The sequence below is a fragment of the Muntiacus reevesi genome, chromosome 8, assembly GCF_963930625.1.
Source record: "Muntiacus reevesi chromosome 8, mMunRee1.1, whole genome shotgun sequence".
NCBI classification, from domain to species: domain Eukaryota; kingdom Metazoa; phylum Chordata; class Mammalia; order Artiodactyla; family Cervidae; genus Muntiacus; species Muntiacus reevesi.
In genome coordinates, this window is record NC_089256.1 from 86,146,687 (window position 1) to 86,162,578 (window position 15,892).

Here is a 15,892-nt window from a genome sequence, read left to right on the forward strand (position 1 = left end):
TCACCAAGCTCATATATCGCTTGTAAGACTCTTCCCTGGCCCTTGGCATGGGAACCGCTACCTGTCTTCCTTAATGCATCATTTTGGAAGTTACTTTTACAACCACCCTTTCCAAAGCAGATATCCCTTCTTGCAGTCTCTACTACAATACCCCTTTACTTACTTTCTATCTGTTATTGCAATGTGTGATTATTCTGGTTAGTTCTCTACTTTATTTATTTTGTTACTGTTTGTCTCTCTCATTAGAATGTAAGCTTCACAAGGAAAGGAATGTTTCAGATTCACCACTGTATCCCCAGGGTACATAGTACCTGGCATATAGTAAATGCTCAACAAATAATTGTTAGCTAACTGAATTACCCAAAGCAAGTCATTCATCCAATCCACAGATACTTATTGAGTGGATACATGTACCAGATTCTGAAGATATAATAAAAGACAAGGTGGACAAAATGTGAAGCAAATCCTGGACAAGGAAAAAAAAGACAGTGCTTATATCTAAGAGTAATCATATGATAATACAACAACTTTCTGGGCTGCAAGCACATATTAATTTTTATTATGTGACAGACATTAGGTCAGTACATTTGGTGCCACTAAACAACTAAGGAATATCATGCCTGCTTTTTGATAGACCAAAGTATAGAGAATAAAGAAAGAAAAACAGCAAGAGGGAAAAAAGAGGGGAGGGGCAGAGAGGAGAAGAAGAGGAGAAAATAGTCCAGTGATGTCTCTATTCTCAGAAAACTTAAAGAAATTATCTTTAACACTTAAAATAGAAGATAAGGTTAGAGTCATACTAAATTTAAAAAAAAGAAAGAAAACAGCAAATTTGGTATGCTATTTCAAAGCAAACAATCCCCTAAGAAAGCTCTATATTTATTCTAATAATGTTGTTAATCCTGAAAACATTCATGAAACTGCCATCTTCAAATTGCTGCCAGAGATAGTTTATTAAGCATACAAAAAAAGAGAAAACATTTTACTTTATTTTTAATCCCCAGTGATATTTCCCAGATTGATTTCCCATCATTCTCCTTGAACTTGCTTTCACTGGACCTATTGAGATTGCTTTAAAAATCAAATTCATTCCTAAAGGTCAAAGATTCATCATACTGAGGATATTCTAAAACATGCACACTTAAGCCAATCCTCAGAAAAGAGTTCCAGGAATGTTTGAACAAAGATAGAATCTTCTCAATGACCACTATGAAAGAGACAGAATTCATCTGGATAAACAGCTAAATCTAACTAATCTGACATCACTAGAAATGGGGTATTCTGTATCTTTCACATACATAGAGTATATAGCTGATTTTAATCTTTCTGATACAGTCATCCTTGTGGTCATCAATTATTAATCCATACTATAAACACAGGCTTTTGCAGTGGCTCAGCAGAAAAGAATCCGCCTGCAATGGAGGAGACGTGTGTTCAATCCCTGGGGTGGGAAGATCCCCTGGAGAAGGGCATGGCAAGCCACTCCAGTGTTCTTGCCTGGAGAATCCCTATGGACAGAGGTCCCTGGCGGGCTACAGGCCATAGGATTGTGAAGAGTTGGACATGACTGAAGCGACCGGGCACACACAGCACACACAGCTATGAACAAAGGGCACTCGAGATTACCGGTATGGGTAGGGGTGCTTGTCTCTATCGCATATTGGGCCAAACTGCAATGCTTTTAAAGTTTTTTGTTTGCACTTAGTTTTTCTTTCTTCTTATGCATGGTCAGTCTTTCAGCTGCCATCACTTCTTGTTACTATTAGTAAGTCTGGCTCTTGCAAATTTCCTGATTATAAAATTGCTGCTTCTAATATGTACTGGGACTAGCAATGACAAAATTGTGAAATGGCAGAAGTGGGGGTGGGATGAAGACTCACAGAACTACAAGATGCAACATCTTAGCAAGAGGCATGTTACTGGTGTAGCAGGGTGGAAGAATAAGTGGTGGGTGGCAATAAGCTCTGCAATTGTTCATCTGACTCAACCAAAGAGAAGTAAATGAAAATTATCTCAGGGGAGACAAGAGATAATCCTTGTTTCTCTGTGAACTAGACAGACCTCTGACTAGCCTGGAGTAGACACAGATACAATCCAGGGCATAGTGTTGGTGAGAAAGTTCAGAGACAATGAACCTAATTCTAAGGTGCCTGCCATCCATTTCCATGGCCTCACTCCCAAACTCCACCTCTGGGAGCAAACAGCTGCCCTCAGAAAGAATGAAAACAAGATTATAAATCTTCTAAATAGAAATCAGTCAAATACTCATAAAATAAAATGAATAAAATGAAAAATGATTGAAAAAAATGAAAAACAAATATCTAATTATGTCTTCTGTACACAGAGAATAATACAAGACAAAAATTCTTATCCTCATGAAACTTGTACTCTTATGGAATATGTAAATGGCATAATACCTCCCATTAAAGACTCCTAGATTTAATAAAAGCCAACAAAACCCCTAGCATTATACTATGCATTATACTATATACCAATATGAATTCAAAACAAAAGGAAAACCCCTAACATTATGCTATATAACAATATGGATTTAAAACAAAAGGATTCAAATAATAAAAGATATTATCAGGCAAATGAAAACTGAAAGAAAGCACCGTTGAGATATTAAGTACAGATAAGTAAAGACAAAGTAACTGAGCAAAAATATCTAGGATGGTTGGAGGAATATGCTTCTTAGTATCTTTGATAGTAACTCAATAACAGAGGTATCTCTGCTTTGCTTTTGGAGAGTCTTCAATACGAGGTGTTGACAAATAACAGAGAAGAAAAGTAGGAACTTAAGGGAAAAGTGATAAAGAGATGTTTTTCTGTTGGAAGATGATAGAATCCAACAATTACTGGCCAAAGTGAAATTCAGTAGTATAAGTACCACACATGATCTTTTTGATTCAACAAAGATCTAACACCAAATGCCACGTGGGTTCCATCCTACTTGCACTGACTCAGTGAGGTTAAGCAAGTCCTTTAACCAGTTTGGGCTTCAGTTTAATCACCTGTAAAATGGGATGGTAGGATGAGATGACCTTTCAAGTGAAATGTATCTTTAATCTTGGATTTCACTGTTATCAAAATATACAGGACCTTGATGTTTTAAATATATATGGATTACTGATTTAAACATAAAATATATTTGGAAATTATTCTTGACTGTACCTTTCACTTTTCAGTGTTACAACTTCTTCCTTTGTCTGAATCAGAAGAGTTTTGGTTATTTCCAGTTCATTTTCTGCAATATTAATTCTTCTTTTTAAATCATCTTCTTGCCTTTCTTTTGCAGTCAGTTCTTCCTGTAAAGTTTTATATATTTGTTGACAAGTCATTAAAGAGTCTTCTTTTTCTTTAAGTAATCTGGTATGCCTAAAACGGAATAAGGAAAAAAACCCAACCAATATGCATTTAATACTATATTTTTATGTTTATCAAAAATGTATAAACATCTCATTTAAAAATAAAGAGTATAACTTGAATTTTTAAAATAAGAATGCTACATAAATAGATAGTTCTGTGATTTAAAAATTTTCTTATCTAAGCAGAGGCAAAAATCATTGAACAGCTTCAATACATTATAAACTAGAGTTAGATATTGTTTACATAAGCAATACTATAAAAAAAAGTTAAGTACATTTTAAATATTATCTAAAATATGGTTTCAAATTCAATTACTAAAAATATTAAATAAAAAATTTGCAGTGTATACCGTGAGTCAGAGATAATGGATTCAAACTTCAGTTTTCTAAGTTCTCTTTGACACTCATCAGCTTCATTAGATTTATTCCTAAAATAATACAAAATAGGTTCAAATATTTTATTTCAAAATAGTTAAAGTGAAAGTGTTTTCCCTTTTGTTAAGATATATTTTTCCTTTATTACTTTTCTTATCTTTATATTCTACTTGTTACATACACAGATTTCCTTAAAATTAGAATACATACTCAAAGGGTTTCTGTTTGCCAAAAATACCTTAATCTGTTAGTCCAACTATATGTGTTTTTCTATATCATTATTTTATTTATCCATTAAAAATTTCTTAGCTTCTTTATATTACCATTTCTTTAAAGGAATAAATATTCAGTCCATTTCTGTACTGGCCAAGTAATCTCCTATCAGGCAGAACTGTATTTAAATTAAATGTCTAAACTTTAGACAACATTAAAAGGGGTAAGAAAAGAAAAACCCCTATGTGCAAGTGACCAAAAGCAGGATGATTCTGGAGGAAAGCTGATACTTCCAATGAGGTGACAGACATGGGGTCAGGTTTTTGGTTTTTGTTTTTAAATGATGTTAAGCCTGAGGGCAGACCCCAAACTGCACCATACAGGAGAACCAAAATCCAAATAGAAAACTCACAGTCATTCTGGCTTGAAGAACTACAGTACAGTGTCTGAGGACAACCACAGCTGCTGGGAGGTAAAGAGTGAACCCCTGGATGGGAGCGACCCGGAGAGAGGAAATCCCAGATACTGCTTATAAACTCTGCCTATATGTCTGGCTGAGCCCTGAACTACAGGTGACCTGGTGAAGACTCCAAGCAGCCTAATTAAAGATGAAAGAACTGAACTGAGAGTTGAGCTGTTGCCATAGAAACAGAGTTGTGGTTTTAGGCCAGCCAAATTAATTACCTATTTAAAGCCACACAGCCCCTTCCCCACCACCACATCAACAGGAGAAATAGAACCTAAAATTTCCCTAACATAATATTCACGAAGTTCAGACTATTAAAAAAAAATTACTCAACATAGGAAGAAACAGAAAAGCAGGACCTATTCTAAAGAGAAAAGACTGTTAAAAGGGACTGACTCTGAGATGACCCAGATATTGAAATTAGCAGACAAGGACTTTTGAAGGCACTGTTATAATTCTGCTTGAAGACATAAAGGAAAATCTAGTTCTTGAAAAGATAAAAAAATCTCAGCAGAGAAATAAAAACCAGTAAAAACAACAAAATGAGTTAGGGAGTCTGAGATGGACGTGTACACACTGCTATATATAAATGAATAACCAACAGGAGCCTACTGAATAGCACAGGGAACTCTGTTCTCTATTATACGGCAGCCTGGATGAGAGGGGAGTTTAGGGGAGAATAGATACATGTATATGTTTGGCTGAGTTGCTCTGCTGTGGACTTTAAACTATCATAACATTGTTAATTGACTATAGTTCAATATACAACAAAAAGTTAAAAGAAATGAAAAAAATTTAAAAAGAATGAAATGGAAATTCTAAAAAAAACAAATATTTGTCTTGATCTTATATGATTGGGTTTGTAACAATATTCAAAAAGTTAACATATTAAGAAAGATTAATATTTTACTTTGTTTGTATAGGCTTCTCATTAATAACTTATATGAATATACTTTAAAATAGCTTTATAAGCTATTTTAATAAGTTTATGAATGTACAAAGAAATATGTTAGATTATTAATGGGTTTGCCCTACTTGCAGAGTAACTTTAATTCCTAATATACAATGAACATGAACAGCATTCATTTATTTTTATTCATTTATTTTCTTTTTTACTGTAAAATATGATAAAATTATAAGCTGCAGAAAATTATGTGAAAAATTTATATAATGAATTATTATGAGGAAACTACTACCATCCAGGTAAAAAAATAAAACCTCATCAGCTAGCTTAGAAGCTTCATACCCTCGACCCAATCATAGTCAACTCCCTCTCTCCTAAACTGGTCATTCTTGAGAATTTTATGGCAATCACTTTGATTTTCTTTGGAGTTGTATTGCCCAAGTTTTATCCCTAAATACTATAATTTAATTCTTTTTCTTTTTATAAAAAAATTTTTTTAGACTATGTTTCTTTTATTATCTACTTTTTGTAAAATAGCTTATTTAAGTATTACACTAACATACAACTGTTGCTGTTCAGTCACTCAGCCATGTCGGACTCATTTTGACCCCACGAACTACAGCACGCCAAGTCTTTCCTGTCCTTCACCATCTTCCAGAGCTTGCTCAAACTCATGTCCATTGAGTTGGTGATGCCATCCAATCATCATTCTCTGTCATCCTCTTCTCCTGCCTTCAGTCATTCCCAGAATCAGGGTCTCTTCCAATGAATTGGCTCTTAGGATCAGGTGGTCAAAGTACTAGAGCTTCAGCATCAGAATCAGTCCTTCCAATGAATATTCAGGATTGATTTCCTTTAGAATTGACTGGTTTGATCTCCTTGCAGTCCAAGGGACTCTCAAGAGTCTTCTCCAACACCACAGTTCAAAAGCATCAATTCTTTGGCACTCAGCCTTCTTTATGGTCCAACTCTCACATCCATACACGACTACTGGAAAAATTACAGCTTTGACTAGACAGACTTTTGTTGGCAAAGTAATGTCTCTGCTTTTTAATATGCTATCCAGGTTTGTCATAGCTTTTCTTCCAAGGAGCAAATGTCTTTTAATTTCATGGCTACAGTCATCATCTGCAGTGATTTTGGAGCCCAAGAAAATAAAGTCTCTCACTGTTTCCACTGTTTCCCCATCTATTTGCCATAGAGTGATGGGACTGGATGCCATGATCTTAGTTTTTTGAAAGTTGAGTTTTAAGCCAGCTTTTTCACTCTCCTCTTTCACTTTCATCAACAGGCTCTTTATACAGCCTTGATGTACTCCTTTCCTAATTTGGAGCCAGTCCATTGTTCCATTCCAGTTCTAACTGTTGCTTCCTGACCTGCATACATATTTCTCAGGAGACAGGTCAGGTAGTCTGGTGTTCCCAACTCTTTAAGAATTTCCCCCAGTTTGTTGTGATCTACACAGTCAAAGGCTTTAGTGTAGCCCATGAAGCAGATGTTTTCTTGGAATTCTCTTGCCTTTTCTATGATCCAACAGATGTTGGCAATTTGATCCCTGGTTCCTCTGCCTTTTCTAAATCCCGCTTGATCATCTGGAAGCTCTCGGTTCACATACTGTTGAAGCCTATCTTGGAGAATTTTGAGCATTACTTTTCTAGCATGTGAAATAAGTACAATTGCGTGGTAGTTCAGACATTCTTTGGCACTTCCTTTCTTTGGGATTGGAATGAAAACTGACTTTTTCCAGCCCTGTGGCCACTGCTGAGTTTTTCAAATTTGCTGGCAAATTGAGTGCCACACTTTCACAGCATCATCTTTTAGGATTTGAAATAGCTCAGCTGGAATCCCGTCACCTCCATTAGCTTTTTTCATAGTGATGCTTCCTAAGGTCCACTTGACTTCGCACTCCAGGACATCTGACTGTAGCTGAGTGATCACAGAACATTCAGTAACGTAACACACGATGCTATGCTTAGCTGCTCAGTCTTGTCCAACTCTCTGTGACCCCATGGGCTGTAGCCAGCCAGGCTCCTCTGGCCACGGGATTCTTTAGGCAAAAATACTGGAGTTGGTTGCCAAGCCCTCCTCCAGGGAATCTTCCCAACCCAAGGATCACGCTCAAGTCAACTGCATTGTGGGTGGATTCTTTACCAGCTGAACCACCAGGAAAGCCCAGGAATACTGGAGTGGGTAGCCTATCTCTTCTCCAGGAGATCTTCCCGACCCAGGAATTGAATCGGGGTCTCCTGCATTGCAGGTGGATTCTTTAACAGCTGAGCTACCAGGGAAGCCCCTAATATACAATAAACTCACACAATTTGAAAGATTTGACATATGTATAAAAACTGTCACTAGAATCAAGTAGCACTTGAGCATACTTAGAGCCTAGATACTGGTCTCTAATACCACTCCCACTCAAAGGAACCACGACTGCTCAGAGAAACGGCTGATTCCAAGGCTGGGGCACAGTAGGTATTCCTGAAACAGTTTGTTATAATGAAAGTAAAGTGAAGTCACTCAGTTGTGTCCGACTCTTTGTGACCACATGGACTGTAGCCTACCAGGCTCCTCAGTCCATGGAATTTTCCAAACAAGAGTACTACAGTGGGCTGCCATTTCCTTCTCCAGGGGAGCTTCCCAACCCAGGGATCGAACCCGGGCCTCCTGCACTGCAGGCAGACGCTTTACCGTCTGAGCCACCAGGGAAGCAATGAAAGTAAGGAAGTTATATGATGGGAATGTGTTCCAGCATTGTAAGAATCAGCTTGAAGAGGCCCCCACTAGCTAACTTGTGTGCCAAAGTAATTAAGTACAGTAATGATTGATGAACCATTGAACAAAATAAAGTTCAGGAATCCATACCAATAATTGATAAATAATGGGAAGAAGGGAGGTTCTTATTTAAAGTAGAATGAAGAGGGATCACTAATAAATGAGGAGGGAGATCTGGAGTTGGAAAAATCATCTAACAACAACTGGATAAGGACTGGATGAGGCAAAAATCATTTATGGATAAATGCTGATGAAAACCAGAGCATGTGTATGTATTTAAAGTGTCCCTTATAGACTGTTTACTGCTTGAAACAGGACAAAACCCTCAGCAATAACCTTCAGTGAAATAACTAAGTTCTACTTTGACCAGGTGATCAAAATTAACATCTTCAGTGAGAAGCAGATGCTCATGTGCCTCCAGCTGTGATGCCCTGAGAAGTGCTTGTGCTCACCTATGAGGTTTCCTGGCTGAGAGTACATATCCTTAATCCAATCAAGAGGACAATACAAAATGGAAAAATTTTTATTTTAAAAAAGTATGAAGGGTTCTACATTCTTCAAAATTGTCCATGTCATAAAAAGATATAGCCATTTGAAAACTAAGTATATTATGCAATGACATGGGAAAATATCCAGGATATATTACTAAGTGAAAATATGTTTAAAATATGCATTACTTTGAAAAATGGACTACAAGGATGTATCAAAATATAAAGATGATTTTTTTTGTATTTCTGTATTTCCTAAGTTTTATGCATTTACTTTGAAATCAAACAAAAATGTTCCTTTTAGAAATGCTTTGAGACTCAGCAGCCCTAACCACAGCTTTCACTCTACGTTCAGACTCATACACTTATCTGAAACTAGAGACAGGGGCAGCAGAACTATTTTAAGTGGTTATTTTTACTATGTGGACAATTAATTTTGGCTGCAATTTGGAAAAAAGCTCCCTGGGGAGTCTACCATCCCAAGAGCTCTCTTCACTGTGGTCGCCTCCCACCCCCACTGCCACTCTTTGTATGGTCTGCCCTTCACTGCTCAATTGTTACCTTCACCTTCATTAGAATGGGAGGAATTGGAAGGAATAGAAAGAAAGCCTACATCTCTTTAAACACACATTCCTTCTTTTACTCTCAACAAATAGTGTTAATCCTTTCTCTTCAACTGCTTTGAATAAGCTTAAGGAAAGACCCCTGCTGCTCCTGCCAATCAAAGCAAAGGAAATAGGATAGAATAATTGGATATTTTCCTCTAATTTGAAAGGCAAGGGTCTTACGTTCCACTCGTTTATGTGAAATAGCTATTCTTAAACTACTTTCTTGATATTTCCACTCTGTGTCCAAAAGGCATCTCAAAACTAACAGATCAAAAGCATTGTTTTCTATTTCCCTCACCCCCATATCTATTTCTTTTACAGCTTCCCCCATTTCAATAAGTGGCACCAACACATGATGATACTAATAGTAACACCTTACATATCTCACACTACCCTCAAACCAGCCCTCGTTCAGCCCTTGTTACAGCAGAGGAAACTGAGAACAGAGGTAAGCAATGTGCCGAAGGTGGCATAACCACTAAATAGTTCTGCTAGGACATGAACCCCAGCAGTCCCCATCTGGCTTCTAGGCTGTCAGTGACTGTACTCTACTGCCTCTCACCTGTCTACCCAGAGGCTGAAAAGCCCCAAACCTCATTCTTTACTATTTCCTTTCTTTTCCAGTCCTCTTGCTCCCCAACCATATTCACTCCATCGGTAAATCCTGTTAGATTGATTCCTGGCCTCTATTTCTTTCCAATTCCATGCTAGCCCGACATTAACCCAACCGCTTCTTACTTGCATGAATGCACAGCCTCCCACTTCATCCCCCTGGTCATTCTTGCATATTCATTTCAGTCCATTTTCCATGTAATAGCCATCAACCTTATAAAACAAATCAAATCAATTCACTCTCTTGCCAACCCCCCCAAGAGTTTCCCTCTGCAAAAATCCAAAATCCAAAATAGAATTTGGACACAATGGTATATTCATTTCTTATCGCTGCTGTAACAAATCACCATAAATGTAGGGGTTTCAGTTCCATTCAGACGCTCAGTCATGTCCGACTCCTTGCGACCCCATGAACTGCAGCACGCCAGGCCTCCCTGTCCATCACCAGCTCCCAGAGTCCACCCAAACTCATGTCCACTGAGTCGGTGATGCCATCCAACCATCTCATCCTCTGTTGTCTCCTTCTCCCCCTGCCTTCAATCTTTCCCAACATCAGGGTCTTTTCAAATGAGTCAGTTCTTTGCATCAGGTGACCAAAGTATTGGAGTTTCAGCTTCAACCTCAGTCCTACCAATGAACATCCAGGACTTATCTCCTCTAAAATGGACTGGTTGGATCTCCTTGCAGTCCAAGGGACTCTCAAGAGTCTTCTCCAACACCACAGTTCAAAAGCATCAATTCTTCAGCGCTCAGCTTTCTTTATAGTCCAACCCTCACATCCATACGTGACCACTGGAAAAATCATAGCCTTGACTAGACGGATCTTTGTTGACAAAGTAATGTCTTTGCTTTTTAATATGCTGTCTAGGTTGGTCATAACGTTCCTTCTAAGGAGCAAGTGTCTTTAATTTCATGGCTGCAATCACCACCCGCAATGATTTTGGAGCCCAGAAAAATGAAATCAGCCAGTTTCCACTGTTTCCCCATCTATTTGTCATGAAGTGATGGGACCAGATGCCATGATCTTAGTTTTCTGAATGTTGTGCTTTAAGCCAACTTTTTCACTCTCCTCTTTCCCTTTCATCAAGAGGCTTTTTAGTTCTTCTTCACTTTCTGCCATAAGGGTGGTGTCATCTGCATATCTGAGATTATTGATATTTCTCCCGGCAATCTTGATTCCAGCTTGTGCTTCCTCCAGCCCAGCATTTCTCATGATGTGCTCTGCATATAAGTTAAATAAGCAGGGTGACAATATATAGCCTTGATGTACTCCTTTTCCTATTTGGAACCAGCCTGTTGTTCCATGCCCAGTTCTAACTGTTGCTTCCTGACCTGCATACAGGTTTCTCAAGAGCCAGGTCAGGTGGTCTGGTATTCCCATCTCTTGAAGAATTTCCCACAGTTTATTGTGATCCAAACTGTCAAAGGGCTTTGGCATAATCAATAAAGTAGAAATAGATGTTTTTCTGGAACTGTTTTGCTTTTTTGATGATCCAGCAGATGTTGGCAATTTGATCTCTGGTTCTTCTGCCTTTTCTAAATCCAGCTTGAACATCTGGAAGTTCATGGTTCAGGTACTGCTGAAACCTGGCTTGGAGAATTTTGAGCATTACTTTACTAGTGTGTGAGATGAGTGCAATTGTGCGGCAGTTTGAGCATTCTTTGGCATTGCCTTTCTTTGGCACTGGGATGAAAACTGACCTTTTCCAGTTCTGTGGCCATTGCTGAGTTTTCCAAATTTGCTGACATATTGAGTGCAGCACTTTCACAGAATCATCTTTTAGGATTTGAAATAGCTCAACTGGAATTCCATCACCTCCACTAGCTTTGTTTGTAGTGATGCTTCCTAAGGCCCACTTGACTTCACATTCCAGGATGTCTGGCTCTAGGTGAGTGTGAGTGATCACACCTTCGTGATTCTTGCCACCTCTTCTTAATATCTTCTGCTTCTGTTAGGTCCATACCATTCCTGTCCTTTATTGTGCCCATCTTTGCATGAAATGTTCCCTTGGTATCTCTAATTTTCTTGAAGAGATCTATAGTCTTTCCCATTCTATTGTTTTCTTCTATTTCTTTGCACTGATCACTGAGGAAGGCTTTCTTATCTCTCCTTGCTCTTCTTTGGAACTCTGCATTCAAATGGCAGTATCTTTCCTTTGCTTTTCACAGCTATTTGTAAGGCCTCCTCTGACAGCCTTTCTGCTTTTTTGCCTTTCTTTTTCTTGGGGATGGTCTTGCTACCTGTCTCCTCTACAGTGTCACGAACCTCTGTCCATAGCTCATCAGGCACTTTGTCTATCAGATCTAGTCCCTTAAATCTTATTCTCACTTCCACAATATAATCATAAGGGATTTGATTTAGGTCATACCTGAATGGTCTAGTGGTTTTCCCTAACTTTATTCAATTCAAGTCTGAATCTGGCAATAAGGAGTTCATGATCTGAGCCATAGTCAGCTCCTGGTCTTGTTTTTGCTGCCTGTATAGAGCTTCTCCATCTTTGGCTGCAAAGAATATAATCAATCTGATTTCAGTGTTGTCCATCTGCTGGTGTCCATGTGTAGAGCCTTCTCTTATGTTGTTAGAAGAGGGTGTTTGCTGTGACCAGTGCATTTTCTTGGCAAAACTCTATTAGCCTTTGCCCTGCTTTATTCTGTATTCCGAGGCCAATTTTGCCTGTTACTCCAGGTGTTTCTTGACTTCCTACTTTTGCATTCAAGTCCCCTAGAATGAAAAGGACATCTTTTTTGGGTGTTAGTTCTAAAAGGTCTTGTAGGTCTTCATAGAACCGTTCAACTTCAACTTCTTCAGCATTACTGGTCAGGGCATAGACTTGGATTACTGTGATATTGAATGGTTTGCCTTGGAAACGAACAGAGATCATTCTCTTGTTTTTAGGTTGCATCCAAGTACTGCATTTTGGACCCTTTTGTTGACTATGATGGCTACTCCATTTCTTCTAAGGGATTCCTGCCCACAGTAGTAGATATAATGGTCATCTGAGTTAAATTCACCCATTACAGTCCATTTTAGCTCCATTTAGGCAAATCAGGAAAACATTATATCTCAGAAGGCAATAATAATGTTCCTAGATCACCTCAACTGTGTGAAATGTTGCTCTTATTTGGTCAAGTAAGAGCTTTATAAATTAGAAATTCATGCTGGTCATGGCTGATTACTGCTTACAATCATTAGTTAAATGAGGAGGAGGTGGCTACTAATAAAATTAAAGTATAAGTAGATTACAAAGGTCCTCAAAGTAGAAAGCATATTTTTTTTTATAACCATTTTAGACATATTCACCAGTAACTGATAAAATCATTTTAAGTGATAAATCATTTTAAGTGAATTTTGTTCTTTTCATTACATATGTGAAAACGAATACATTCACACTGCAACCTATTTAAGCAATATATAAGTATATAGAGTAAAACATATATAGAGAGTAAAACAAGAGTCTCTGCATACCCCTGAGCCTCACTTCCAGAAGGAGCTATTGCAATTTTACCAATCATTTATTCAATGAATTTGAATCCATATATATTTTTATGTACCTTCATATATATTTTTTAACAAGAGTGGAGTCATTTTTCTAATCATATTTTTGATTTCTAAAATTCCTAATAGCTTCTTTTTTTTTTTAACAGGCTGTTATTCTTTCATGGTTACAATCCTGGATGTACTTTGAAGGATAGTCTAACTTTAAAAATTTGTCGGGAGGGAGGTGGGAGGGGGGATCGGGATGGGGAATACATGTAACTATATGGCTGATTCATGTCAATGTATGACAAAACCCACTGAAATGTTGTAAAGTGATTGGCCTCCAACTAATAAAATAATATTAAAAAAATAAAAAATAAAAAAAAATAAAAAAAAAAAATTTGTCTTAACATCTTCTGTTTGCTACTTAACAATTTCTCTTTGTGTTAATATTTTCTTGTGTGAATTCAGAGCCATCTGGAACAAGGCTGGGGGGAGGTTTTTCTCACATACCTGGTAATCTTTGGTTGGGTGTTTACCCTAAGCCTAAATTTCTATGTCTTCTCATCTGCTTGGCTGTTTACTGTTGCCTAGACTGTTTTTAAAGGTTGTGATGAAGGGACAGAGTATGCTGAGGGCACTGGAAGTTTGTCTTAGGATGTGGGAACCCTGGGCTCTCCTGGGGTTCAGTAGCTGCCAGGGTCCCCAGCTCCAATCCTCACACTCATTGCTTTATTCTGGGTGCAGATGCCTTGCAAAAGCTGCTTCACATAGGAACTGTTGATTGGGGGAGAGGTGTCTTGGTGAGGGGCCATGGCTTAAATGTTCCAAATATGATTCCTCAGAGTAGGTTTCATTGGATCACTTAAATCATAATCGTGTGTGTGTGTGTGTGTGTGTGTGTGTAGGGGGTGTTTTAAATGCAGATTGCTCAGAGACATCCCAAGCCACAAAGTAAAACCAGAATATCTGTGGAAATGGAGCCCAGACACTGATCCTGGGACTGGGTCTGTGGGGGAGGTCATACTGTAACACACAGTTTCAATAAACTCCCCAGGATTCTTCTGTAGACTGGAGTTGGAGAATCACTGTTATGATGATTTGCGAGATCCCACTCCCTTCTGTTTGTGTTAGCTGATTGCAAGTGAGTCCTGCCTGTCACATGCCCACCACACGATCGCTTCTCATCTAGTTTATTCCTCTGGAGAGCTGACCCTTTTTATTGTCCTTCCTATGTCTTTCCTTTTAGGAATTCCTAAAAATTTCTCACCTTTTATAACAGTCTTTCTTGTTAGTCTTATTTACCTATCTTATCCTACGTACATATATATAAAACAAAAGTGTATTTCCTCATTCTCTTTATATATACATATAGTTATATATGTTAAAACTAATAAAGTTTCATTTTACAGCATCCACATTTTTTATTACTTTAGGGAGGTCTTCCCTAAATTAATCTAGATGTGACACGAAGTTTGTAGAAAATGTCATTACTTTTCAGAGCACCACTAACACTCTACTTCTTGAGCAAACATTACTGGTTCCCTTCTGGACATGTACTGTAGCTTTCTTCACAGCCATCAGAGCCCCATTATCATCTGCTCTCAGGACAAATTTTGCTTGACCTAACTCTGGTAGCCCTGCTGCCCCTGCCAGTGATTCATTTAGGAGAGGGTTGTAAAGGGTTCCAGCCAAGAGATGTAATGAGAGGGCTATTTGGCAGCTTCTGGGAAATTCTTTTCTCACTTCTAAGGAGACTCCAGAAAAATAGGCCCTTCCGGCCCCTGCAGGGGTTATATTTGGATGTGGTACCTGGACCTGCAGCCATTTCATGATGTTAGGGGACTTAGCCTTGGGGTGAAGCCAGTGCTGAGGGCAGCAGAATGGAGACAGAAAGAACATCCAGATCCTTAGTGACGTTGTTGAGTCAGTGGACTGACTAAACTCGAAACCCCTCTACCTCTGTTACTCATAGCTCAAATCATCCTAAGTGATAAAATCTCTATTTTCAAATATGTAACAAGTTCTTCTAAACCTTGGAAAATATTTCCTTATACATCTTAGGGAGAAAAGAACCTCAACTCATCCATCTAAAAACTGCCGTTTCCCATAAGTAAAAATCCACAAAATTTATATCCAAACATTTAAAAATCTTTAAACAAAAAAATTATATTAAGTTGGATAGGTAAAACTCATTCCTGTACCCACCCACCACCCCACACATAAAGAGTAGGAATTTAATTTTTTTAAAAATATGATTTCATAGTGCCTTCCAATTTTTGGAAGTTCAAACAGGTTTGAGTATGTAGAGCAAATCTCAAATTTATTAAGAAATTGTATGTCTGAATTTTTGAGTGTATTATTTTGACTTCAAACTGAATTTATCATGAAACAATGACCAAGTTAAAAACTTGGTTTTAACCTTTTAATAAAATAGTTTTTAAATACTATTGGAGACTTACTGAGCTCTGAGTGCCTTAAGCTGTCCCAGACCCTGATCCCAGACACCCAACCTACTCAGCTTCATCCTGGTAGTGAAGGAGCATAGACGGAGAAGAGATGGAAGAGGTAGGTATGGGCAGCACAGAGAAAGGTCTCTAGCAGTTGG

The 15,892-nt window shown here is 38.1% G+C and overlaps 1 protein-coding gene and 1 non-coding gene across 2 annotated transcripts in view; both read right to left on the reverse strand.

Annotated features, from left to right (window-relative positions):
- Positions 1 to 15,892, reverse strand: part of LEKR1 (leucine, glutamate and lysine rich 1) — a 180,524-nt gene that overhangs the window by 63,310 nt on the left and 101,322 nt on the right. The window contains exons 6-7 of the mRNA XM_065942127.1: positions 3,719 to 3,796; positions 3,175 to 3,378 (exon numbers count right to left, since the gene is read on the reverse strand). Coding sequence (XP_065798199.1) covers positions 3,175 to 3,378; positions 3,719 to 3,796 — 282 coding nt within the window. The remainder of the gene's footprint in view (positions 1 to 3,174; positions 3,379 to 3,718; positions 3,797 to 15,892) is intronic.
- Positions 7,961 to 8,032, reverse strand: TRNAC-GCA (transfer RNA cysteine (anticodon GCA)). The gene has a single exon. It is a non-coding gene; the product is annotated as a tRNA-Cys (tRNA).